Below are 25,294 nucleotides of genomic sequence, written 5' to 3'. Positions count from 1 at the left end.
CGTTTCACTTCCATACATGGCTACACTCCATACAAATACTTTCAGAAACGACTTCCTGACGCTTAAATCTATTCTCGATGTTAACAAATTTCTCTTCTTCAGAAACGCTTTTCTTGCCATTGCAGTCTACATTTTATATCCTCTCTACTTTGACCATCATCAGTTATTTTGCTCCCCAAATAGCAAAACTCCTTTACTACTTTAAGGGTCTCATTTCCTAATCTAATTCCCTCAGCATCATCCAACTTAATACAACTACATTCCATTATCCTCGTCCATTCCATTCAACTGCTCTTCCAAGTCCTTTGCTGTCTCTGACAGAATTACAATGTCATTGGCAAACCTTAAAGTTTTTATTTCTTCTCCATGGATTTTAATACCTACTCCGAATTTTTCTTTTGTTATGCATACTAGTGTTATTGATGTTTAAAAACAGCAGTTAAACTACTCGTTATGGCTGGTATGAACCTCAGATGAGAGGAAAGAAAAGTCATTATTTGGAATGGTGCCCCTCTGTCCCCTGCCACCATTAATTTATCAGGAGCTCATGGACACCATCTTCCTCTTTACACCTGGAATTCTCAAGGGATTTTTTTTCCAAATTTGAGTAGCCACCTTGAAGGAACATCATGTTAAGCTCATAAGCAGTTGAAGAAAAGTGAAAAGGTAAGTGGACATGAATAAAATATTGGTGGTATTTGGATCTGTGTGATTTATGTCACACAATATTCCAGTCATTAAAATAAAAGAAAGTCCGAGATGGAATAACAACAGTATTATGAAAAGGACAGATTGCTACTGACAATACAGAGATGTTGAGTTGCAGGCAGGTAGAATAAATAGACTGCTATAAATTTTAGCTTTCAGCCGGAAGACCTTCTGAAGTGGAAAACACACACTCATTCACACAAGCACAACCCACACACACATTGGCTGCTGCTGCTGGACTGAGTTGGATCTGCACTTGTTGAGAGCATCAACCTGGTAGTGGGGGTAAGGATGAGGCAAGGGGCAACGGGGTGGGGGGGGGGGGGGGAGATAGCAGGGTGAGGTGGAGGATGTAGTGCTGCATGTAGGAGTGTACAGGGGCTTGATGGGGACAGGGTAGTGCTGCTAAGTACAATTGCGTGGTTTGTGGGAGATTGGGGAAAAGAAGTGTAAAAGGAGAGCAGTGAAGAAGGGGAATAGGACTAGTTGGGACGTAAGTGTTTTGTGCTGAAATTGGAGCAGGGAGGGGGATAGGTAAATGGAGGACAGGGACTAAATAAGGTTGAGCCCAGGGTGGTTATGGAAACGTAGGATATGTTGTAGGGGGAGTTCTCACCTGTGCAGTTCAGAAAAGCTGGTGTTTTTTGGAAGGATCTAGATGACACAGGCTATGAAGAAGTCATTGAAATGAAACACATTGTGTTGGGCAGTGTGTTCAGCTACTTGCTAGTCAAGCGGTCTCTTGGCCACAGTTTGTTGTGGACCATTCATGTGGACAGACAGGTTGTTAGTGTCATGCCCACATTGAAGGTAGCACAGTGGTTGCAGATTAGTTTGCAGATCACATGACTGCTTTCACAATTATCACTGCCTTTGCCTTTGATGGGATAGGAGGTGCCTGTGACTGGACTGGAGTAGGTGGTGGTCGGAGGAGATATGGGACTGGTCTTGCATCTAAGTCTATTGCACGGATATGAGCCATGAGGCAAGGAGTTGAGGGGAAGGGGTCAAGTGGGGATGGGACAAGGGTATTACGTAGGTTTGCTGGGTAGCAGAGTAAAACTGTGGAAGGGATAGTGGGTAGAATACTCCTCATTTCAGGGCATGATGAGAGATAGTCAAAACCCTGTAGGAGAATGTGATTCACTTATGCCAGACCTGGGTGGTACTGAGTCATGAGGCAAGTGTTCTTTTGTGGCTGGGTGGTGGGTCTATGGAAGGTGCTGGGTGACTGGATAGACAAGGCACAGGAGATCTGCTTCTGTACGAGGTCATGTGTGTAATTATGGTTTGTGAAGTCCTTAGTGGCACACTAGGTATATTTGGAGAGGGATTGCTTGTCACTGCAGATGTGACACTTACAGATGGCTAGACTGTGTGGAAGTGACTTCTTGGTATGGAATGGGTGGCAGCGGTTGAAGTGGAGGTAGTACTGGTTGTTGTTAGGTTTAAAATGGACAGAGGTACTGACATAGCCATCATTGAAGTAAAAAAAAAATGGCTCTGAGCCCTATGGGACTTAACATCTGTGGTCATCAGTCCCCTAGAACTTAGAACTACTTAAACCTAACTAACCTAAGGACATCACACACATCCTTGCCCGAGGCAGGATTCGAACCTACGACCGGAGCGGTCACGCGGTTCCAGACTGAAGCGCCTAGACCGCACGGCCACACCGGCCGGCCCATTGAAGTCAATGTCAACGTTGGTGAAGGTGACTTGTTGAGTTGAGGAGGACCAGGTGAAGTGAATGGGGGAAAAGGTTTTGAAGTTCTGGTGGAATTTGGATTGGGTGTGCTCATCCTCACTCCAGATCACAAACATGTCATCAGTGAAGCTGAGCCAGTTGAGAAGTTTGGGATTCTGTAAAGTTAGGAAGGAGGCCTCTAGATGGCCCTTGAATGGGTTAGGATATAATAGTGCCACACAGGTGTTAATTGCTGTACCATGGATTTGTTTGTGGGTGATGCCTTCAAAGGAGAAATAATTGTGTGTGAAGATAAAGCTTGGCTTGGTGACCAGAAAGGAGGTTTTAGGTTTGGAGGCAGTCGGGCATTGTGAAAGTTAGTGTTCAATAGCAACAAGGTTATGGACATTGGGGGTATTAGTGTAGAGGGAAGTGGCATCAACAGTGATGAGCAGGGTGCTGTTTGGTAAAGAAACAGGAGCTGTGGTGAGTCGGTGGAGGAAATGGTTGCTATCTTTTTTGTAGGAGGGTAGCTTATGGGAAATAGGCTGGAGGTGTTGGTCCAGGAGAAGATAAGTTCTCAGTGGCGGCATATAACTGGATACAATGGGGCATCCTGGATGGTTGGAGTTCTGGACTTAGGAAGCATGTAGAAAACAGGAATGCCAGAAAGGGTAGGTGTGAGAAGAGAGATAGACACAGGGGAGAGGTTCTGGGATGGCCCGAAGGATTTGAGGAGGGACTGGAAGTCCTGTTCAATTCCTGGAATGGGGTCACTGTGGCAGGGTTTGTAGATGCATATATCTGTCAGCTGGTGGAGTTCCTTAGCCAGATAATCCTTGCATTTCAAAACCGCAGTGGTGGTGATCGAGCCTTTGTCAGCAAGTAGGATTGTAAGGTTGGAATCAATTTTTAGAAGGTGGACTGCGGTAAGGTTAGTTTCCACATTGTGGTATTTGGGGAATGGTAATGAGGCAAAGTTTGAGGTTAGGAAGTTTTATAATGTTAACTTGGTAATTAGTGGCCAGTGGGGGTTCTTTACTGTTGGATGAAGGAGTGAACTTATTCAGGCAGGATTCAGTATTGGTTTTAGGTTGAGTGTGATTGATAGGCTTGGTGGTGAAAAAGTGTTTCCACTGTAGGGACTAGGAGAAGGAGAGAGAGATTTTAATGAGTCCAGCATGACTGAATGTGGGAATGGTGCAAAGGTAAGGCCTTTGGAAATGACTGATACTTCTGTGGGGTTAGTGGTTTTGAAGGAAAGGCTCATACTTTGATTTGGGTCTGCTAACCTATTCATCGGCCATTTGGAGGAATCCTTCCTAACCATCCAGAATCTCAAATGCCTCATCTGATTTAGGCTTACTGATAATGGTCTTCGTGATCTGGATGATGAGCACATCCTACCCACATTCCTCCAGAACCTTGACACGTTCTCCCCCTTTCACTTTGCTTGGTCCTCCTCAGCCAAACAAACCACCGTCCTTTATGTAGACCTCCACATCAAGGATGACTAATTCAGTACCTCAGTCCGTACTAAACCTATCAACCACCAGTACTACCTCCACTTCACCAGCTGCCAACCATTCCATTCCAAGAAGTCTCTTCCATGCAGCCTATCCACCTGTGATCAACGCATCTGTAGTGACAAGCAGTGCCTCTCCAAATGTACCAAGTGTCTCACTGAGGCCTTCACAGACCACGATGCCTATCTGACCTTGTACAGAAACAGATATCCTGTGTTTTTTTGCTCAAGTCACATAGCACCTCCCAAATGCCCAGCATCTGGACACAAAGAAGCACACCACTCATGACTCAGTACCACCCAGGACTGGAGTAACTGAATCACATTATCCGAGAGGGTTTCGACTACTTCTCATTGTGCCCTGAAATGAGGAATGCCCTACCCACTACCTTTCCCACACTCCAACAGTGGTATTCCACTACCCATCAAACACACACACACTATGAATATCCATCCTTACTCCACTCCTCCCAACCCCTTGCCTCATGGCTCACATCCCTGCTATAGAACTAGATGCAAGATGCTTCCCACACATCATCCCACCACCATCTACTGCTGTCCAGCCACAGGCATCTCCCGTCCCATCCAAGGCAGGGTTGCCTGTGAAAGCAATCATGTGATCTACAAACTATACTTTAACCACTGAGGTGACACAGCTACTACTACTACTACTACATTTGACTCACTGCACAAGGACAAGGGATATGTGAGAAACTATATACTTGAAAATTGACAATTTTATGAAACTTCAGAGGAAATAACATTAAATTCTATCAACTTACAGATTGTTGTTGTATTTGAATAGGTTTTTAATAAAAGTTCTCATACATATGTGTTCTGTTTACATACATTTATGCTACTGTTTAGGTAAAGGTAACATTCAAAGGCAAAAATCTTCTTCTTCAAAAACCATTACTTGATTCTGTTACCAAGTTAATATTTTATTTGTTTATGAGAAACTTACTGATTTGCCACTTTGGTTGCAAATGAGAAATTTGGTCACTGTTCACGTATTAGAACACTGCAGAAAAACTTTACCGGCTTTTAATCAGCTTTGGTGAAAACTAATGACATTCAGATGAAACGAGAAAGAAAATTAATCCAGAATTAAATGTCTAAAGAATGAAATAAATCACATTAAACTGATTGCAGTTGTTATTGCAAGAATAAATTACAACAGAAAGACCCATTTTTTATATAGTATTAATAGATGTAACTACGTCACAGGCTCGAGAATTGGACTGAATCATGATTGTGACCTTTTATTTAGGTATTAGTTGCTGTTGTTACATATGACCTGTACCCTGGAAGATATTGCCAACCACGTTTCACTGGTGCTTGAGAATAGCACTATGGAACATTGGGTAGGGCACAATGAAACAAGCTTGGCTGTGAGTGAGCAGAAATTACATTGTGTTGTCAACCATGGGAATACATACTGCATACTTTGGCTTTTTATGAAAATATGCCATGTTTAAATTGCAGTTTGCCTGAATCCATTTGCATTTTGAATTTTATTAACCTTAAAATTGGACAAATACTCAATAATAGCATACATTTCTGCAAAGTATGTGAAAAACGTAGTCGGGACCAGTGGCGTATTTATGTGTTTTGTGCAGCAGTGTTGTTGATGATCGCTGTGAGGTATAACGGGAACAGCTGGGGGTACGTTAGCTGCTGGTTCTACACAGCCCATGAGCAGCAGTGGCCAGATGATATGTTTTGAAGCAAGAGACATTGTAACATTATCATATGAGTATAGAAGTGAAATTTGCTGTATTTTCAGGAAAAGGGACAGCTGTGTTCTCAGATCCCACCAGAATCACAACCTCAGAATTTGCAACATATTCATATGAAACAGCCAAATATGTGTGACAATGAAGATATAAGTTTCGTAGCTGTTCTGTCAGGATGATGATGATGATGATGATGAAAAATAATGATACCACAGATGACAGTCTTAAGTAAACAAAAAAGGCAATGAAGATGAAAATGAATGTGAACAGTTTATTTTTGTTCATTATATTTCTCCTTGCCTTATCAAAATGTAGACACTCAATAAATGGCATAAGTTTAGAATAGGTGTGTGTTAAATGTTTAGGCAGGGAAAGTTTGTAATTTTGATTAGTCAGAAAATGTTAATAAAATAATTTTTTATCGAGGAGCCTCCCGACTAAACCTAGAAGCCCCAAAACCTTTTGAGTGCACATAGCAGCCCTATCCCATCCCCAGGATGTCCCTGCACGCTCCCATACACACCACTACGCCATCCCCCACCCCACCCTATTTCCCCCCTCCTCAGCACAAGCCGCCTCCTTACCTCCACCACAAGATAGCTGCTCCCATAAGTCACAGTTACAACTCATTCTGGCCACAGGGACCAGAGACACTGGTCATGTGTATGTGAGTTGTGCTTGTGTGAATGTGTCTGTTTTCTACTTTAAAAGAAGGCCTTTTGACCAAAAACTAAAATTTGTAGCAGTCTTTTGATTGTGCATGTCCATGACTCATGTCTCTTCTGTATAGTGTGTAGCCATCCATCCTTTTCGTAACATTGTTGTTAATGTAAAAGAAATTAGATAATGACACTTCTAAGAGGATATATCATAACAGATTCAGAGCTAATTTCACTTACTCATATACTATTTATTGTCATCACAGTCATCATCTTCACCCCATGGGCACTATAGATCTTCATGTTGTATGTCCACATCACCACCACCACCACCACCAGATATGGGGCATCCACTGTTGGTTATAGGCCTCCTATAGGTTGGCAGCCCTGCAGCCAGGCAACTAGCACGAGTTTTGGTGTTCTCGTAAAGATAAGTCATTTTAGATTATAAAACATATAGATTAGTACTGATTACATGGTAAATAAGTGTATTAGTGTGCCGTTTAAGTGTACCATTAAAGGTTTCATTTTTCTTTACGTAATATAGCAGAAAATGCGAAAAGACCGTACAGTCGTATTTTCTGTTTACGTTCTGCTGCAGCAAATCTCCCGGGTCGATTCCCGGCAGGGTCAGGGATTTTCTCTGCCTCGTGATGGCTGGGTGTTGTGTGCTGTCCTTAGGTTAGTTAGGTTTAAGTAGTTCTAAGTTCTAGGGGACTTATGACCACAGCAGTTGAGTCCCATAGTGCTCAGAGCCATTTTTTTTTTGCAGCAAATCTATAGAATTTCGTTTACTTGTTCCTTGCTCTCTCCAGCAATTTAACTTAGCGTACCTCTTCATTATTTAACTAGCATTTCCAGAAAGTAGTGTAAAGTTTAAGTTGTTGTTTCAGAAACTTTGCACTTTTGTTTTTGTTTACACACAGTTGCGTATAGGCCAAATTTGTGTAACCATATTTTCCTGTTTATCTGTAATTTAACTGACTTATTCTTAATAAACTGTTACGTTGATCATGAGTGAAAAGTGCTTGACTTGCCGTAGAATTGTTAGGTCGGGGCTTTGGTGTGATGGGTGCTGTAGTTTTTTCCATGTGGGTGACTGTAGTGGCGTGGGAATAGGGGAAGTAAATGAGACTCATCAGTGGTTTTGTAGGATTTGTAGTAGAGATAGGAAGATACTAGAACAGGAGGGGGAAATTGCCGCCCTTCAGGCTGAGTTAGACAAGGCCAGGGGAGATCTTGACAGGTTAAGGAGGGAGAAGGGTAAAGAGAGGTGGGATGTGGCAACAGGCAAGAGGAGGAACAGGCCTAGAACTTTGTCTGACAGCTTTATGGTGAATGTGGAAAATAGATTTGACCTGTTGCTTCAGTTAGAAGCTGGTGAGCCTCAAGCAGTTGCAGGTGTAGACAGGGCACAACAAACTTTCAGCAGCAAATTGAAAAGTAAGAATGTAGGGAAATCAGTAAAGAGAAAGAAAGTGTTGTTGTTAGGTAGTTCCCATGGAAGAGGTGTTGGCCAACTTTTGCAGGATGAACTAGGATCAGAATACCAGGTCACCAATTTTTTTAAACCTAGAGCTGGTCTGGAGCAGGTGACAGAGGATTTAGGATCACTTTGCAAAGATTTCACTAAGGAAGACACCATGGTTATAGTGGGTGGGGCAGGTAACAGTATTGACAGAGATCCTGGGTACAGTATAGAGTGTGACCTGGCGAAGATTGCATCAGCATCGAAGCATACTAGTGTTGAGTTTGTATCTGTTCTTGGGTGCCATGACCGACTTCATTTGAACTCTTCTGTCAAGAGAGTTAATTTGGAGCTGGAACGGCTGCTCATGTCGGGTGCGGGGGCACACATTGGTGTGGTTCATGTTGATTCTCTCAGTAGGTGGGATTATACTAGGCATGGCCTTCACCTCAACAGGAAGGGGAAGGGTAAATTTGCTGGGGAAATAGCAGGAAAGTTAAAGGGGGGAGGCAATGTCATGAGTGGTAAAATACCAGTGGTTATAGGATTCAGAAAAGACCCTTTTTTAGGGTAGGGAGGACAGAAAGAAAGCAAATTTTAAGAGAGGTTAGAACTGAGACAAACCTTCAGTTTGAGAAAGAAATCAAAAAAACATAATTCCAGCTTATTACATCAGCATAAACAGCCATTGGTTAAGAATTTTCAACTGTCAGCAGATATTTTAACTCCACCCAATTTTAACTCAATGTGAAATGTCAGCTATCTTTATTGCATCAAAATATTCGAGGACTGAGAAATAAAATTAATGAATTAACTATCTTCAAACCCAGCTGACATAATCTGCCTCTCTGAACATCATGTGACCACTGGTATAGAACTTTTAAGTGTTACAGGGTTTTGGTTAGCATCTCACTTTTGTAGATCAGAAATGGAGAAAGGAGGAGTTGCCACATTCATCAGGAACTGTCATAAATTTAAGAACATAGACATTCATAAATTTTGCCTAGAACAGCATATGGAAGCATGTGCAACAGAATTAGAATTTCACAAAAAATCATTCATAATATTAAGTGTATATCGAGCACCTGCAGGTAACTTTAATCTGTTTGTAAACCACCTTGAAGCTGTACTGGCCCATTTAACAACCAAAAACAAAGAAATAGTGGTTGCTGGTTATTTCAATGTAGATTTCCTTAAAGACTCTCCCAATAAGAACTTATTTGAGTTAGTAACACTATCATTCAACTTAATTCCCACTGTAAAGTTCCCCACTAGGATAGCCACTTGCTCACAAACAGCCATTGATAATATCTTTATAGAAAAGTCCAATGAACAAAATTATATTACAAAACCAATAGTCAATGGCCTCTCAGACCATGACATGCAGTTACTTCTGTTAAATGTTAATACTGAACAGGATATAAAATCTGTTAAATCTGAGCTCAAGAGGGTAATCAGTAAGCCAAAAATTGATTATTTTAGGACACTCCTCAGAGACATTCACTGGACTGATGTTTACAGTGCTCATGGCATGAGTGAAAAATGTAACATTTTTGCTAATAAAGTGCTTACCTTATTCGATCACTGCTTTCCCCCAAAACTTACCAAGGTTAGAGCAAAGTCTACAAAGAAGCCATGGATTACTCAAGGAATAGGGGTATCTTGTAAAACAAAAAGAAAACTGTATCTGTCAATCCGAAACATTTCCAATGTTGATGCTATAGCACATTATAAGAAATACTGCAAAATATTAAAGACTGTAATATGGATGTCAAAGCAAATATATTACAAGGAAAAGATAGTCATATCAGATAACAAAATAAAGACAATATGGGATATAGTGAAGGAGGAGACTGGTAGAACCAGACATGAAGAGGAACAAATAGCATTAAGAGTAAATGATACATTGGTGACAGATGTGTATAGTGTTGCAGAACTTTTTAACAAACATTTTATAACTGTTACTGAAAAGATGGGGTTGTCAGGTTCGGTAGATGCTGCTATGGATTATCTTAGACCAGACATTTCAAGTAACTTCCATAATATGAATTTGACCCTCACTACCCCAACAGAAATAATGTCCATCATGAAATCTTTAAAATCAAAAACATCTAGTGGGTATGATGAAATATCAACAAAGTTAATTAAAGAATGTGATTCTGAGCTAAGTAACATATTAAGCTATCTGTGTAACCAGTCGTTTATCAGTGGAATATTTCCTGAATGGCTGAAATATGCTGAAGTTAAGCCACTGTTTAAGAAGGGAGATAAAGAAATAGCATCAAATTTCCGTTCAATTTCACTGTTGCCAGCATTCTCAAAAATTTTCGAAAAAATAATGTACAGTCGTCTTTATAACCATCTTATCTCAAATAACATACTGTCAAAGTCACAGTTTGGATTTCTAAAAGGTTCTGATATTGAGAAGGCTATCTACACTTACAGTGAAAATGTGCTTAATTCATTAGACAAAAAATTGCAGGCAACTGGTATATTTTGTGATCTGTCAAAGGCATATGACTGTCTAAATCACAATATCCTTTTAAGTAAACTAGAATATTATAGTGTAACAGGAAATGCTGCAAAATGGTTCAAATCTTATATCTCTGGCAGGAAACAAAGGGTGTTATTAGGAAAGAGACATGTATCAAGCTATCAGGCATCATCCAACTGGGAACTAATTACATGTGGGGTCCCACAAGGTTCCATTTTGGGGCCCTTACTTTTTCTTGTGTATATCAATGACCTTTCATCAGTAACATTACCAGATGCCAAGTTTGTTTTGTTTGCCGATGATACAAACATTGCAATAAATAGCAAATCAAGTGTAGTCTTAGAAAGATCAGCCAATAAAATATTTGTGGACACTAATCGCTGGTTCCTAGCCAATTCTTTGTCACTAAACTTTGAAAAAACACACTACATGCAGTTCAGAACTTGTAAGGGGTGTCCCAAGAGTATATGTCTAACATACGATGACAAGAAGATAGAAGAAGTGGACAGTGTTAAATTCTTGGGATTACAGCTTGATAATAAATTCAACTGGAAGGAGCACACCACAGAACTGCTGAAGTGTCTTAACAAATCTCTGTTTGCAATGCGAATTTTGTCAGACATAGGGGATATAAAAATGAAAAAGCTGGCATACTATGCTTACTTTCATTCCATAATGTCATATGGGATTATTTTTTGGGGTAATTCATCAAGCCAAGCTAAAGTTTTCCGGGCACAAAAATGTGCGGTAAGAGTTATATGTGGTGTGAACTCAAGAACATCCTGCAGAAACCTGTTTAGGGAACTAGGGATACTAACTACTGCTTCCCAATATATTTATTCCTTAATGAAATTTGTCATTAAAAATATATCACTTTTTCAAACCAACAGCTCAATTCATGGAATCAATACTAGAAGTAAGAATAATCTTCACAAGGATTTAAAGTCACTTAGTCTTGTACAAAAAGGTGTGCATTATTCAGGAACACACATTTTCAATAACTTGCCAGCAACCATAAAAAACTTAACAACCAATGAAATTCAGTTTAAGAAAAGCCTAAAGGATTTATTGGTGGCCAACTCCTTCTACTCCATTGATGAATTTCTTAGTAAAACCAACTGATTTGTATATAAGTACAACATAACTTCTGCACAATTTCAGTGCAGTAATGTGTTCATTGAAAATTTGTGTGTGTGTGTGTAAGTATAATCTAACTTCTGCACCATTTCAGTGCAGTAATGTGTTCATTGTAAATAAGTATTACAGTAGTTGTATTACATGTTTATTACCTTATAAATAAATAAAAAACTTTTTTATTTTAAATTCAGTGCATTAGTATTTGTAAAATGACTCTTAGTGTTCATTAAAAAATGACGATCATTCCACTTGGGACCTGTGGAATGGTACATTAGCTTATTTGTTTTAGTTGTAAATATTTGTCATGTATTGTTGTTTTTCTGACATGTTCCACATCCTGGAGGACCTCCTCACTACGGATCAATTGGAATGAAAGTTAATCTAATCTAATCTAATCTAGACTTATTTATAAATTACAGTGCAGAGCTATATGTATCCATGTTGCTCATGTGTGATTTCTAATCACATATACATGCATTCTGGTATGTTAACTTGGTGGTATTTTCTTATTTCTTAGAATTCAGTAAAGAATTTTCTTGATCCCTCTACCATCAGTTCACCACATTACGTATCCTGCCCCTCTTCATTTTATTTTTGTTACATTTATAATTGTATCCTCCAATAGAAACTGTTTCCCTGCTGTTCCTATTAATTCGTAGTAGGTGGTTTTTGTGAATAACCACCAGTTTTTGAAAAGTTTCTACATTTTGATAGTCCATGCCCCCTTACTAGAAGTCAAAAGTGGTAACATGCATCGGGTGCAGATTTTCTGTTTCAGTCACATCATAAGTTAAGTTTATCAAAGGCATTACATACAATTTTTACTCTTGTGCTTATTTCTTTTCCTGTCAACTTAGTTATTGTTTTCATCTGGCCCAAATACAAAAACTCTTCAACTAATTTTAATTATGTATACCAAATAAATTAATAAGAAATGGTACTGATCCCCCACGGTAGACAGGAGATCCCGGGTTCAAATCCCGGTTGGGGCACACATTTCCAACTGTCTCTGTTGATATTTGTTAACCCCTGCAAGCAGCTACAAAAGGTCTGTATTTCACTGTAATATCAAACCTCTGCCTTTCTTGATGAGCACCTCCAAACCACTGTAAATTCAAAACACTACTCACATCCTTACCATCATTCACAGTTCCTGTCCTGTTACATCCAGACCCCTCGTTGGTAATTGTGGATGTGACATCCTGGTACATCAACATTCCTTGTGGCTATGGATCATTATCTTTCCAAATGCCCTCCTGATGTCAAACACACCACCTCTTTCCTAATCGTCCTAGCCAACTGCACCCTGACGCACAATTATTTCACTTTCAAAGGCCAAATCTGTAAACAAATCTGTGGTACTTCCATGGGTACTCACACAGCAACATCCCATGTCAACTTATTGATGGGCCTTCTGGAGGAATGCTTCCTATCTATTCAATATTTAAAAACCCTTCAGATTCATTGATAACATTTTCATAACACGGACTCATTTCAGGGAAAATATCTGGTCTTTCCTCCATAACCTCACCACCTACTCCCAAATCCATTTCATCTGGTCCTTCTCAACTCAATGAGCCACCTTCCCAGAAACCAATCTTCACCTCTCAGATGGATCCATAAACACATGTGTTAATATCAAGTGCACCAACCACCAATGATATATCCATTTTGATGGCTGTCACCCATCCATGTCAAAAATTCTCTTCCATACAGCTTCACCAGCTGTGGACACCATATCTACAGTGGAAAGCAGAGTTGCTGAAATGTACCTATAACCTTACCAGAGTCTTTTTTGACAGACAGTATCTTATTCAGCTCATCCATAAACAGATCTCCTGAGCCTCTCCTTCTCTGACACCAATAAACATGTTAACCAGCCACAGATCAGCTCTCCTCGGATCACCCAGTGTCATGCTGGCCTTGAAAAGCTCAACCACAATCCTTCACTAGGTGTGTGACTGTCTCTTGCCATGCTCTGAAATGAGGGATATCCAACTCAAAACTCCTACCCACATCAATGAAAACAGTATTCCACCATCCACCCAATCTACAGAATATTATTGTTTATCCCTACTCCAATGTCTCCTACACACCATAGATCTTTCCTTGGTGATTGACCCAGATGGAAGACCTGACCCATACACTCACACACCACCTCCTAATGCAGTCCAGTCACAGACATTTCCCCTGCTTCAAAACAGGCTATGTGTCAAAGCAGCTATGTCGTTTATATATGAATGGCCATTGCCAGCTGTAACAAACCACAGACTTTACCATCCAGTTGCTGAACATGTTTCGACTGCTGCTTCACTACACAAACCTTTCACATACTCCCTTCCAGTACTAGTTTCTCTGAATTACCCAAGTGAGAATTGGTTCCCCAGCATATCCTGTGATCTTGCAATTCTCCTGGCCCTAAACCTGTGCTAAGCCATTTCACAATGAATGAATAAATGTTTCACAATGTCTCACCTGACCTGTTTCCCACCACTCTCCCTTTCTCTCTACCCTCTTCATTTACACCTTCTCTCCTTTCCTCCCTTCCTTTTCCCTTCCCCTCTCCCTTTCTCTACCCCATATATGCTCTACTCTGTGAACTCGTTTTGTCTTGTTGTGCAACCACTGAGGCATCTGTCAAAAAATTGTTCTTCATTATCCCACAACACCCTCCTCATCTTGTGCATGCTCCCCTACACCCTCACCACCTTGTGCATCCATCTCTTCCCCACCCCCGCCTTCATCTAACCAGGCAACTGCTCTCAGTAATTGATAATCAACAGCCAGTTTTGCTGCAACTGTTGGTGTGTGCGTTTCATTTGTGTGTCTGTGTGTTTATATGTGAATGTGTGTCCTTATGCTAGAGAAGCTTGATAGCTAGTGTGATTACTGTTTTCTGCTGCATGTGCTCATGTGCCGCACATCAGTGAGCTATAGGTTAGTTGTGCCTTTCTTATATTTTACTTGTTATTCCATCCAGGAATATCCATTGCTTTTTTTAGTGTCGTGTGTTTGTCAGACTGCATACTAAAGTAATAAATTGAGAAACTGATGCCATTTCCAAATAATGTTATTCAATTATGCAAAATTTCATAGGAGAAATAGCTGAGAAACCAGAAGAAGGTTCCTTAGAAGATGCTGACCAGCAAACAAAAGAATTATTGCAGCCAGAGGAGCCTCCAAAGGAAGTGGATAAGAAACCAAAACGGCGACACAGGTAAAGTTTACTCGTTAGACCTATTATTTGTTTCCCATGTACTGTATTTTGTTCATTTTTTTATTTTATTCCTTACAAATCTATATTAATGTTTTAAATTACACAATAAGAAGAATGATGTAACATACTTTGTATTACATTGTTCTAATTTTTCATTATGTAGCAATGCATTGTTGGAAACTTATGTGCCTAGTATTTCCTAATTCACCTTTTTGCACTCTTTCCCCATTTTAGTCGGCATCATTACCATCATCATCGGTCTCGAAAACATAGCTTGCAAGAAGACCCACAAACTCGTTTACGATCTGGTGCAGAATTTAGTGGAGTAGAGGGAAGGAGAGTCAGTATACAACCAGAGGAAGCTATTAATTTGCAGGAGCAAGACATAGATGATTTAGCCAGTAAGTATTAATTGGTAATATTATACTCTGTCATGTAGTTTGTTTGAGGAAAGAGACAGAGATAGATTAATATTAAGTGCATTGCTCATTACAGAATGATTCATGTTATGTTTAGGTCATCGTTTTGACGATGCAAGAGGGTTGCGGCGGTACAAGCTTCAGAAGACTCCTTCATCAGGTCTTGTTCATATTGGCAGGAAAGATGGTTCAGAACAATTACAGAGTGTACTTCCTCTGCAAGCATACAAGAAAATGTTTGACCACAGCCCTCATGAGGTGATTGTTATCTCCAATTATGCTTGACGTAGTTTAAAAGTTACTGTTTTTTGAAGCATTGTAGTTCCCTTCTCCATTTGAATGACACAGCTGCTTATAGTCTTGAGGAATAGTGATCTACACAGTAACTGATTGAAGATAATTTTCCTGTTATGAGTTTCATTTACAATGTCGTCAACATTAACATTAGTAGTGATGACATATTTTTCCCTACAAGAAACTTAAATTTTCTATTTGTAGGTTGGTGTATTGTATTAATGAGCCTAAATACGGTGCTCTTAGTACCTCTCAAAAATACACTAATGTACTTTCCTCTTTAGTAGCACACAATCATATCAAGAGAACAACAGTCTCTCTGTCACAGTTAATAAAAAAATGAAATTTAAAAAGCCTATGAGCTCTATATTCAGAAAGTTATTAATTAATTATGTGTGACAAGTTACAACTTTTTGCTGCAATCATCATGCTCTTAACAACACAGTATATAATTGACAAAGAATTAAAAAATAGCCATCCCAGTATAGAAATAGCTTTCCTCCACAGTTGACATCAGTGTCTACATTAATAAATTACACTTAAACTACTGCCTCTGCAGTTTCAATTGCTGATGCTCCACCTTGATGTGGGATTCTAGTTGGCACTGGAGAAAGGTGATGTATATACACACTGAATGGTCACTAAAATTGCGAAGAAGTCTCATTGCTTAAATTCCAAGGCTTATTGAGTGAGAGCATGGGATGGCTTTGGTCTTGATATGTCCATTGGATGGTGGTATTAAACTCACTGTCTTTGTTACTCAAGGGGGATAGCCTATGTACCAGCATCGAACTCCACAAAAAACCTTCTCCCTTATTTTTATCAATGATACAAACATAAGTTTACTAGCTAGACTAAACAGTTGCAGTTAAAAAAAGAACAACTATACAATTCACAAAGGCATGGTGTAATTACTAGAAGACAACTGGAAATTCCATATGAGCAGTTAAACCTAGTGATTGTTGTTTTCCAGCCAATAATTTTGTATGGTGTTACGTAACATTATCATAGAAAACTGTACCAAAAAAAATGACGTATTATACTTGAAGCTGACATGGAGTTGGTGAGCCAGTTCTATGCAGGATTGGGCGGCAATGGAGTCTTGTGCCTAGGAAGTGGGCCATTGGCAGCTCATTAAAACAGTATGAACAAGTCAATCACTTTATCCCAAACCATGAAGCTGCACTGAGATGCTGTCATACCCCTTGTACCATGTGGTGAGGTGGATGCAATGTTGGCTGGCATCCAGCTGGCAGGCACTTGACGTATGTGCCTTGGAATGCTGACGAGTGGCTGGCTAGGAGCACGCAACCCAGATACACATGCCATACTCTTCATGCACTGTCAGCAGTGCAGGAGATGGCTGGATCACTTGCAGAGGATGCCAGTTTCGAGTCCCATCCCCATGAGTAGTGGCGTGAGGTGCCATGGTGTCCACATCCACATAGGATGGAGTCAGCTGTGCCATCCTAGTCACAACCCACTGTCCCACAGGTAGGAGTCAAGCTGCTGCTGAGTAAGTCTGGAGTAGCCCACCAGTGAAGGGGCACCAAGTCCCAGAAGGCAGACTTGGCACCAGTATATGCTTTTGGGTGACTGCCATGGTGTGCTGGTGCCCAGTATATCCCCCTCATCATAGTCGATCTGCCAAGCTATGAATATCTCTGCTAAAAAGTCACAGCTACTTATACAGGATGTGTCTCATCTGCTGTGTCGAGGCACCACTTCTAGTCATTTTCCTAACAACATTCCTGCAGTCTGTCAATGAGGAAACATTCTGTAAGACCCTTGCCTTGCCACTGAACTGGTTGGTTCACATTGCCAGGTCTGATCTGCGTCACAGAGTAAAAACAGTTCTGTTGCTGTAATTGTTATACTGATATCTTGTGCCCACTGGCTGCATGTAGCTTCTGCAGTGCTGCACACAAAATTGCCAGAAAATAGTGGCAGCAGTACACTACAACCCTCCTCTCTGGGTCTCTACCCTGGACTGTTCTGCAACAGAACTCAACCTGCATGGACAACAATGTATAATATTTACTCAAATTATGTTCTGAAAGAGCTGGGCAGTTTGAGTCACAATGTTCAGTGGCTGCAAATTCACCCTACAGTGGGTAGCTCACTACTTCCTTACTTATCACTACAAGATTTGATCTGTGTTACTATAATTAGCAGCCCATTAGTTCTCATGTGAGCGTACTATGCAACGTACAGCAACTAACCTCCCACTAGCCATGTCATTATTACAATTCTTTGTGTACGACTGAATGTCTCATCTCACTTTCAAGGCCCTCATGACCTGCTCAACTGCCATATACTTCTTAAAAGCTAGGAAATACATTTCTTACTACCACACACATCACATTATTGTACATACAACATTTACATTTTACTTCTCACTTTCCACTTACAACTAAAATAATGTGCAAAACTCCCTCAATGAATTATTCTTAAGAAACCTTCTTTAATATCACATGATCTGGCTCCATTAAACTCATGTAGTTGGCATTTTTTTGTCTGTTTGGCGTGATTTTTTTTTTCTTTCTTTTGTAACCCATTGTTTGGGAACTTCATTCAGAACTTAATATATGTGACAACAGTTCCCCTTATGCTTTCCTGGAAAACATATTCCCAACCTATCCTCACACACGAATCGCATTTTGTACGGCCACTCACAATACGGCAACAATATTCTCGCCCAAATGCTCAGCTTTCTGATACTCCTGCTCTTCCAAAGCAACTTCCTGGTTCCTAGCAACACTTTATCATACGAATTAAGCCATAGAGAGTTTGTTTGCAGTTTAACTGGCTTACCCCTTAAGGTGGGCAAACATTCTGACAGCAGTCAACTGATGACATTTCCTCTAGCTGGAATAAGTTCCACCATGCATAGCCGAAGATTAATTTTGTCATGATGTTAGGGCAGAAAGTTTATTCTCAGGTTCACCTTATATCCTTCACTTACTTTATGCCTGTTGCAAAGCTCAAACTGCAGCTGCACTATATCTACATCTACATCTATAATACATGACTACTCTGCAATTCACATTTAAGTGCTTGGCAGAGGGTTCATCAAACCACAATCATACCATCTCTCTACCATTCTACTCCCGAACAGCGTGCGGGAAAAATGAACACCTAAACCTTTCTGTTCGAGCTCTGATTTCTCTTATATACAGATCACTGTGTCAATCAGCAGCTGGCTCTTCAAGGCTGCGACCTAGTACTCGTACTACTGTTGCATTGCAAACTTCTAGCATGTATGCAGCAGATTTTGCATTGTTGACATGATCACTGATGTTATAAACAAGCTGCATCTTACTTTTCCTACACTCATCCTGCTTCTGAGGAAATATGTGCACCTGTACAGCTTCTTCCATGACATCTGCTACACGCTTATCAATATCAACAGCTTCTTGTGCATTTCCTGTAGTATCTACAATAACATCATCATTGTCAGTTCCACTTGCACGACCCAAATGTCAGTGGCATGTGTACTCCCTATGTATGTGGAACAGGCTCAGTGGTCTGAACAACACCCAAAATTGCCCATGTTACAACACACAGACTTACTCACTTTCGTGTGGCCCACTCTCACTCTTGTCCAGCACTGCAACTGCTTCAGACTCCACAGTTCCATGTGATATCACAGCTGATACTTCTACATTACTCTCCTTAATGTCCACAATGTTACTGCTCTGCACATTGAACCAACTCTGCACAACATCATCATCATCCTCTTCACTAAATGTTTTTATTTTCCCAATAATTAGATCATCCTCCCAGTTGTCAAATTTCATCCTACTATTCACAGGATTGACAGCCTTAACTAAATTAATGGTAGTTGGATGTTTGACAGGAACAGATAAACTAGTCACAAGGATGTTCCTCTCCCTTTCATTTTTCTTCTCCTCCCTTCTGTCTGCTTCCTCTCTATCCTCTCCAAAATCTCCCTGTTCTCACACTCTGAGGTCTGTTTTTAATCCACCAGTCATCAGGTCCTCTCTGCACCTCTGCATACTCTGGAGAAAAGCTACTTCCTTTTTTGTAACCCAAAACGCTTGCAGTCTCATATACAACTTTGAATTGTACACTTGCATCTCTTTTATTTTGGTTACTACAGTTTTTAAAACCTCTTGCAGTATTGGAAAGCCTGCTCCTTGTGGTACTAACCATGACATGATTACTCCCTATCAATCATAAACACACAGATGACAAATACACTTATGCATTCCATTATCCCAACACTTCTCACTATTTTACATACTGACATACTAGCTATATTCCTTGCTCGACACCATTACCATTCCAAGTGGCACAGACCAATGAAAATTTTGTACAATTCTCAAGCTCTGGCTTCATAAAAGCCATGCTTAATAAATACAGCAACACGGCAAAGCAAAGTCAAATTATGAAAAGCATACTTAACTGTAATACTATCATAATATTTCTTACTGTAACTTAACTGCTCTGCCTGAGAGCTGCTCATACCTATTACTTTATGCATTGAAAACAGTGAATTCTTCTTGATAGCACTCAGCTTCCCCTCCTGAAATGCTCCGCCTCCTGAATCGCTACATGTGTGTAATATTTGGTATACTAATATAATAGAGGGAAACATTCCATGTGGGAAAAATACATCTAAAAACAAAGATGGTGTGACTTACCGAACGAAAGTGCTGGCAGGTCGATAGACACACAAACAAACACAAACATACACACGAAATTCAGGCTTTCGCAACAAACTGTTGCCTCATCAGGAAAGAGGGAAGGAGAGGGAAAGACGAAAGGATGTGGGTTTTAAGGGAGAGGGTAAGGAGTCATTCCCATCCCGGGAGTAGGAAGACTTACCTTGGGGGGAAAAAGGACAGGTATACACTCGCACACACACACACATATCCATCCGCACATACACAGACACAAGCAGTCATTTGAAAAGGCAAAGAGTTTGGGCAGAGATGTCAGTCAAGGCGGAAGTAGAGGCAAAGATGTGGTTGAAAGACAGGTGAGGTATGAGCGGCGGCAGATTGAAATTAGCGGAGATTGAGGCCAGGCCTCCCCCAAGGTAAGTCTTCCCACTCCCGGTATTGGAATGACTCCTTACCCTCTTCCTTAAAACCCACATCCTTTCGTCTTTCCCTCTCCTTCCCTCTTTCCTGATGAAGCAACAGTTTGTTGCGAAAGCTTGAATTTCGTGTGTATGTTTGTGTGTCTATCGACCTGCCAGCACTTTCGTTCGGTAAGTCACATCATCTTTGTTTTTAGATATATATTTGGTATACTCATAGACAATGAGCAATACCTCTTGCTCATGACAACACTTATTACAAAACTACCATTCTTATTTATATACTTGCAGAACACTGTCTGTGGTAACCCATCACATACTAAAATTGTGAGTATAGTGTAACCTCTGGCAAAAACTCATCAGCAAAAACCCATCAGCACTTTATGATACATGCAGTCAAACAAAAACATAAAGAAAGAGACTGTACTCACCCCAACGTGTATTGATGAAACTGGAACCCTGCAGTAGTCAGGTCATCTTTTTCATCCATGTCAGTTGTAGGTAGTGTCGATCCCTCTTCTGTCACCAACTGAAGTCGATGACCAGGTGTGAAGGATTCCACTGCTGACACCAACTGAAGTGGACACTTTCATTATACCAATTAGTACCATACAAATTCCTAGATCAATATAATTTCTTTGGTTTTAGAGCTGCAAACTAATGTCTGGGAAATCTAAGTCTTCTCTATACATCTTAACAAATGTTGATTTTTGTGTTGTAAATAAATGCTATTAATCCTGTATTATTATTTTTTGGTAATTTAACCTCTAATTATTTTCCATTTGTTAACTCAACAAGTTTCGCAACATCCATTATGTAACAATTTACTGGCTCCAGTGAAGACTGGTGATTTGTCTTATCATGCACAAATTAAAAAAAATAAAAAAAAATGCTTTGCATTCTCTGTGTTGTAATTTAACATGTGGTCAGACAAACAGTGCACTCTAGTTAAATGAAAGCTATTTATTTTCATCCATTGGAGAATTAAATAAATGGGGACAGAGTCACAAATTCTAGAGGAAATTAAAGAAATCAATAAGATATTTTGTGGAATGACAATTCCGTACCACTAATAAAAGCATGTTTTATAAGATTAGAGACAAGGGAAGGCATAAAAATAACTGTAGACCTGTTAGCCCCTCTTAATAACACACAAAATATTCACTGAAATATGATGAACTGCACAGAAAAAAAAAAACCATTGGATTTAGATAAAGCAAAGGAAGAAGTAAGCTTGAGAACTGGATGTAGCACACTGGACCATTTGCAAGTTTTGAATGAAATTTTAGAACAGAAAAAGCCATATAAGCTACTATTTTACCTGAGATTGATAGATTTTGAGATAACTTTTGACCCAATTTCAACAAAATATGCATTAACAGTCCTTGAGAAACAAGTCACTGACACACTGTAAGTTACTATACTGAAGAGTATCATATTAAAATGGATGGTAAAAACTTAAAGGGTGGTTTTTATTGAATTCCAAGAGATAATAAGAGACTAATAAGATGGTATACTGGAAGATGACGTTAGAAAACAGGCTGGGACAACATGGATACATATACTTTACGAGGTGCTATCCAAAATTTTCGGAACTGGTGCTTCCACCTGTTGAAAACCTTACCTTTGGACTAATGTTCATCATCACCCTCAAAGTAGTTCCCATCCACACGTACATGCCGGTCCAAGCGCTTCTGCCACTGGTCAAACATTTTCTGGAAGTCCTGTTCTTTGAGCGATGCTTCTTGAATCCTCTCTAGAGTGTTGAACTGATGGCTTCTCAACTTGAGTTTCAGTTTTGGGAATAGCGCAAAGTTGCAAGGTGCCAAATCTGGCAAGTACGGTGGGTGGGGTACAACAGCCATGTTGTTTTTTGTCGAAAAGGTCCTGGTGAGCAAGGACGTGTGACAGGGCGTGATGTCGTGGTGCAGCAGCCAGTTCCCTTGACGCCAAAGTTCGGGCCGTTGTCACTGCACATTTTCACAGAGCCGTCACAAAACATCACAGCAGTATGCAGAATTCACTGTTTGGTTGGGTGGGACAAATTCTTTGTGCACAATTCCCTTGGCATCAAAGAAAATGATGATCATGCTCTTCACTTTGCTCTTCACCTGTCTCGCTTTTTTGGGTCTTGGAGAGCCTGGGCTCTTTCACTGGGAAATTTGTTACTTTGTCTCTGGGTCATAACCATAAATCCAGCTCTCGTTGCCAATGATAACCTGTGACAAGAAGGTTGGATCATCAGATGTGGTTTGACGAAGGTCCGTGCACACTTCAACATGCTGTGCCTTCTGATCAGCAGTCAAGATCCTTGGCACAAATTTTGCGGAGACACGATGCATGCCCAATTCATCGGTCAACGTTCGTTGTCATGTCCCATAACCAATACCCACTTCATCCACAAGATCTTGAATGGTTCGATGTCAATCCACACGAACCAACTGTTGAAATTTGGCAACAATGTCTGGCGTTGTGTGGCTAATGGGCCTTCCAGTGTGAGCATCATCTTCGACCTCTGTACGGCCGGTGCTGAACTGAGCATGCCACTCAAGCACATGCGTACGGCTCATCCTCTGTCCCCCAAACACTTGTTGAATCATTGCAAGGGTCTCTGTAGCACTTTTCCTGAGATTTACACAGAATTTGATACACACGCGCTGTTCTGTTCGCGGATCCATCGTAAAATCACCACACACCAAACACAGAGTATTACAGAAATCACTGTGGACACGCAACATGTCCTCCCAGCTGAATGCCACTCCACACACTGACTCATCAAATGTGCAGCTCTCGCCACCTAGCGGTGCAAAGATCTACTACTACTACTTTCCAGATGGCAGCACCAGTCCTGAAAATTTTGGATTCCAACTCGTATGTCGTTAGTGGAAGGTTGGAAGAGGCTTGTATTCAGCTGTCACTAGCAAATGGCCAATGATACGACATAGATGATATGATAAGGATGGTCATTAAGATCTTAAACCTCCTTCTAGTGTGGATTGGTAGCAATGCTGGAGCTCATACTCATCTGGCAAAGTGTATCGCAGTAGATTATACAGTTAATGTCATGACGAATCTATATTATGGTTAAGTGCTTATTTGATATATCCTCACATTTATGTTTCCTGTGCTCATTGGCATTGTTCTGAGGAATGAACACTTGTGTTAGAACCAGAGATCAAACTGAAAGATAGTAGGTTTGTTGTTGTTGTTGTTATTGTTGTTGGCTATGTTTAGTGAATAAATCCTTGTTTTATTCATCTAGAGTCTTGGATTCAACTACATAACAACTCCTGCAGCCAGATTTGTAACTACTTTGCGGACATTTTAACAGATAGAATGAGTGATTAATAATGTTCTTCCAGTTGTTGCGCCAAGTTGCTGTTTCCATTTTATACACAATATTTTGATGACCGAGCCAGCCATGTTCCTCAGTTTTGCTGTTATATATACTCACTGCCTGTACTCCAACTAGAATGTACAAGTGACAGCAAAACTTACAGCTTCTCAAGACAGTGGCTGTATATCTCATTGAAATATTGTGCATAAAATGAAAACAGAAACTCAAGAGAGCTCCTGGAAGCATACTATTAATCAGTCGTGCTGTGAAAACCTGAGACTGGGAGATGTTTTCACAAAAATGGAAGTAATTTTAGTATGTCTATAGAAGTACAATAAGATCATTAATGTTCACACTATATTTCAGTTAATTAGCAGACTGCAAGAGTTGTAACTTCAGACATTTATTAGATAATGCAATTATCTATGAAGGAATCTTGCTAATTTATTTTTCAAATATTACCTAATTTTGCCAAGATGTCACCCTGGTGCATGAAGCTTTGTTTGCAAAGAAACTGAAAAATGTATATTTGACAAAACATAAAAAATGATGAAGCCCTTGTCTACATATTTAAAGTTTTATGACTGAGGTCACTCATATAACACAGATGTCTAGAAGTAACAATGTGATTGCACATAAAATAGAAAAATCACAGTATCAGTGAGGACTTAAGCTATGGTAGATATGTCTCATTGCTGGGACATTTGGAATTCTGATTTAATATTGCTTGAGTGTGTGAAATTCATTTCAAGTGAGTCAAAAAGGGGGCAGTGACCATACACAAACAGAATTAGTGCAGGCTAATTTGAATCATAAAACAGTGCCACAGAACTGATCAAACATCTGAACTGACAGACATTGAAGAAAGGTGTCTACAATCTCTCAACATGCTTCTTGGAAGGTTTCAATAAAATGTTTTCATGATGCAGTTTAAAAAACTTTCTTCAATCTCCTCAGTAAAGTAAAGCTCTTTTGGCATTATGAAGATAAGATCACACAAACAACAGCTCAGTCAGCAACATTAGGACGTGCTTTCATCCCACACTTTATCAGTGACTGGCAAGCCATTCAGTCTTAATATATGATTATAAAAAAGTACCTTCTACACATAAACCTTTGACTTGTGGAGGGTAGATGCAAGTAACAAATGTGGGACAATAGCTGTCTTGATGTATGATGAAGTACAAGTGGAAGTCCCAAACAAACAATTGATGTGCTTTACACTGTTAACATGTAACCATCATTTAATATGAACATTGAAGTTATGTGTTAAAGCTCATGCATGGGGGAATTACAATCATTTTGAAAATCATTTATTTCCTTTCAGAATTGTTGTGACTGTGCTGGAGAATAAATAACTTTCCAACCAATAATTTCAACAATAATGGCTGTCTCCAGTATGACTGAAATGCCTTTCTTTACTAAAAGGAGTTATAATCCTTTAAGAGACAAAAAATAGTGCAATTGTTTTTTATAGTCTGCTTAATATATGTATAGCATTCAAATAGTGTCTTTAAAGGGTAGTATAATACCAATGAGAATAGA

General features: G+C 39.9%; 1 protein-coding gene across 2 annotated transcripts in view; it reads left to right on the top strand.

Moving 5' to 3' along the window:
• Positions 1-25,294, top strand: part of LOC126259317 (band 3 anion transport protein) — a 782,039-nt gene that overhangs the window by 560,500 nt on the left and 196,245 nt on the right. For both annotated transcript variants that reach the window (XM_049955995.1, XM_049955996.1), the window contains exons 7-9: positions 14,511-14,631; positions 14,866-15,032; positions 15,148-15,308. In XM_049955995.1, the coding sequence (XP_049811952.1) occupies positions 14,511-14,631; positions 14,866-15,032; positions 15,148-15,308 (449 nt within the window). The remainder of the gene's footprint in view (positions 1-14,510; positions 14,632-14,865; positions 15,033-15,147; positions 15,309-25,294) is intronic.

The sequence above is a fragment of the Schistocerca nitens genome, chromosome 5 (genome assembly GCF_023898315.1).
Source record: "Schistocerca nitens isolate TAMUIC-IGC-003100 chromosome 5, iqSchNite1.1, whole genome shotgun sequence".
NCBI classification, from domain to species: domain Eukaryota; kingdom Metazoa; phylum Arthropoda; class Insecta; order Orthoptera; family Acrididae; genus Schistocerca; species Schistocerca nitens.
Note: the sequence above shows the minus strand (reverse complement) of the source record. Positions and strands in the feature narration are given on the sequence as shown.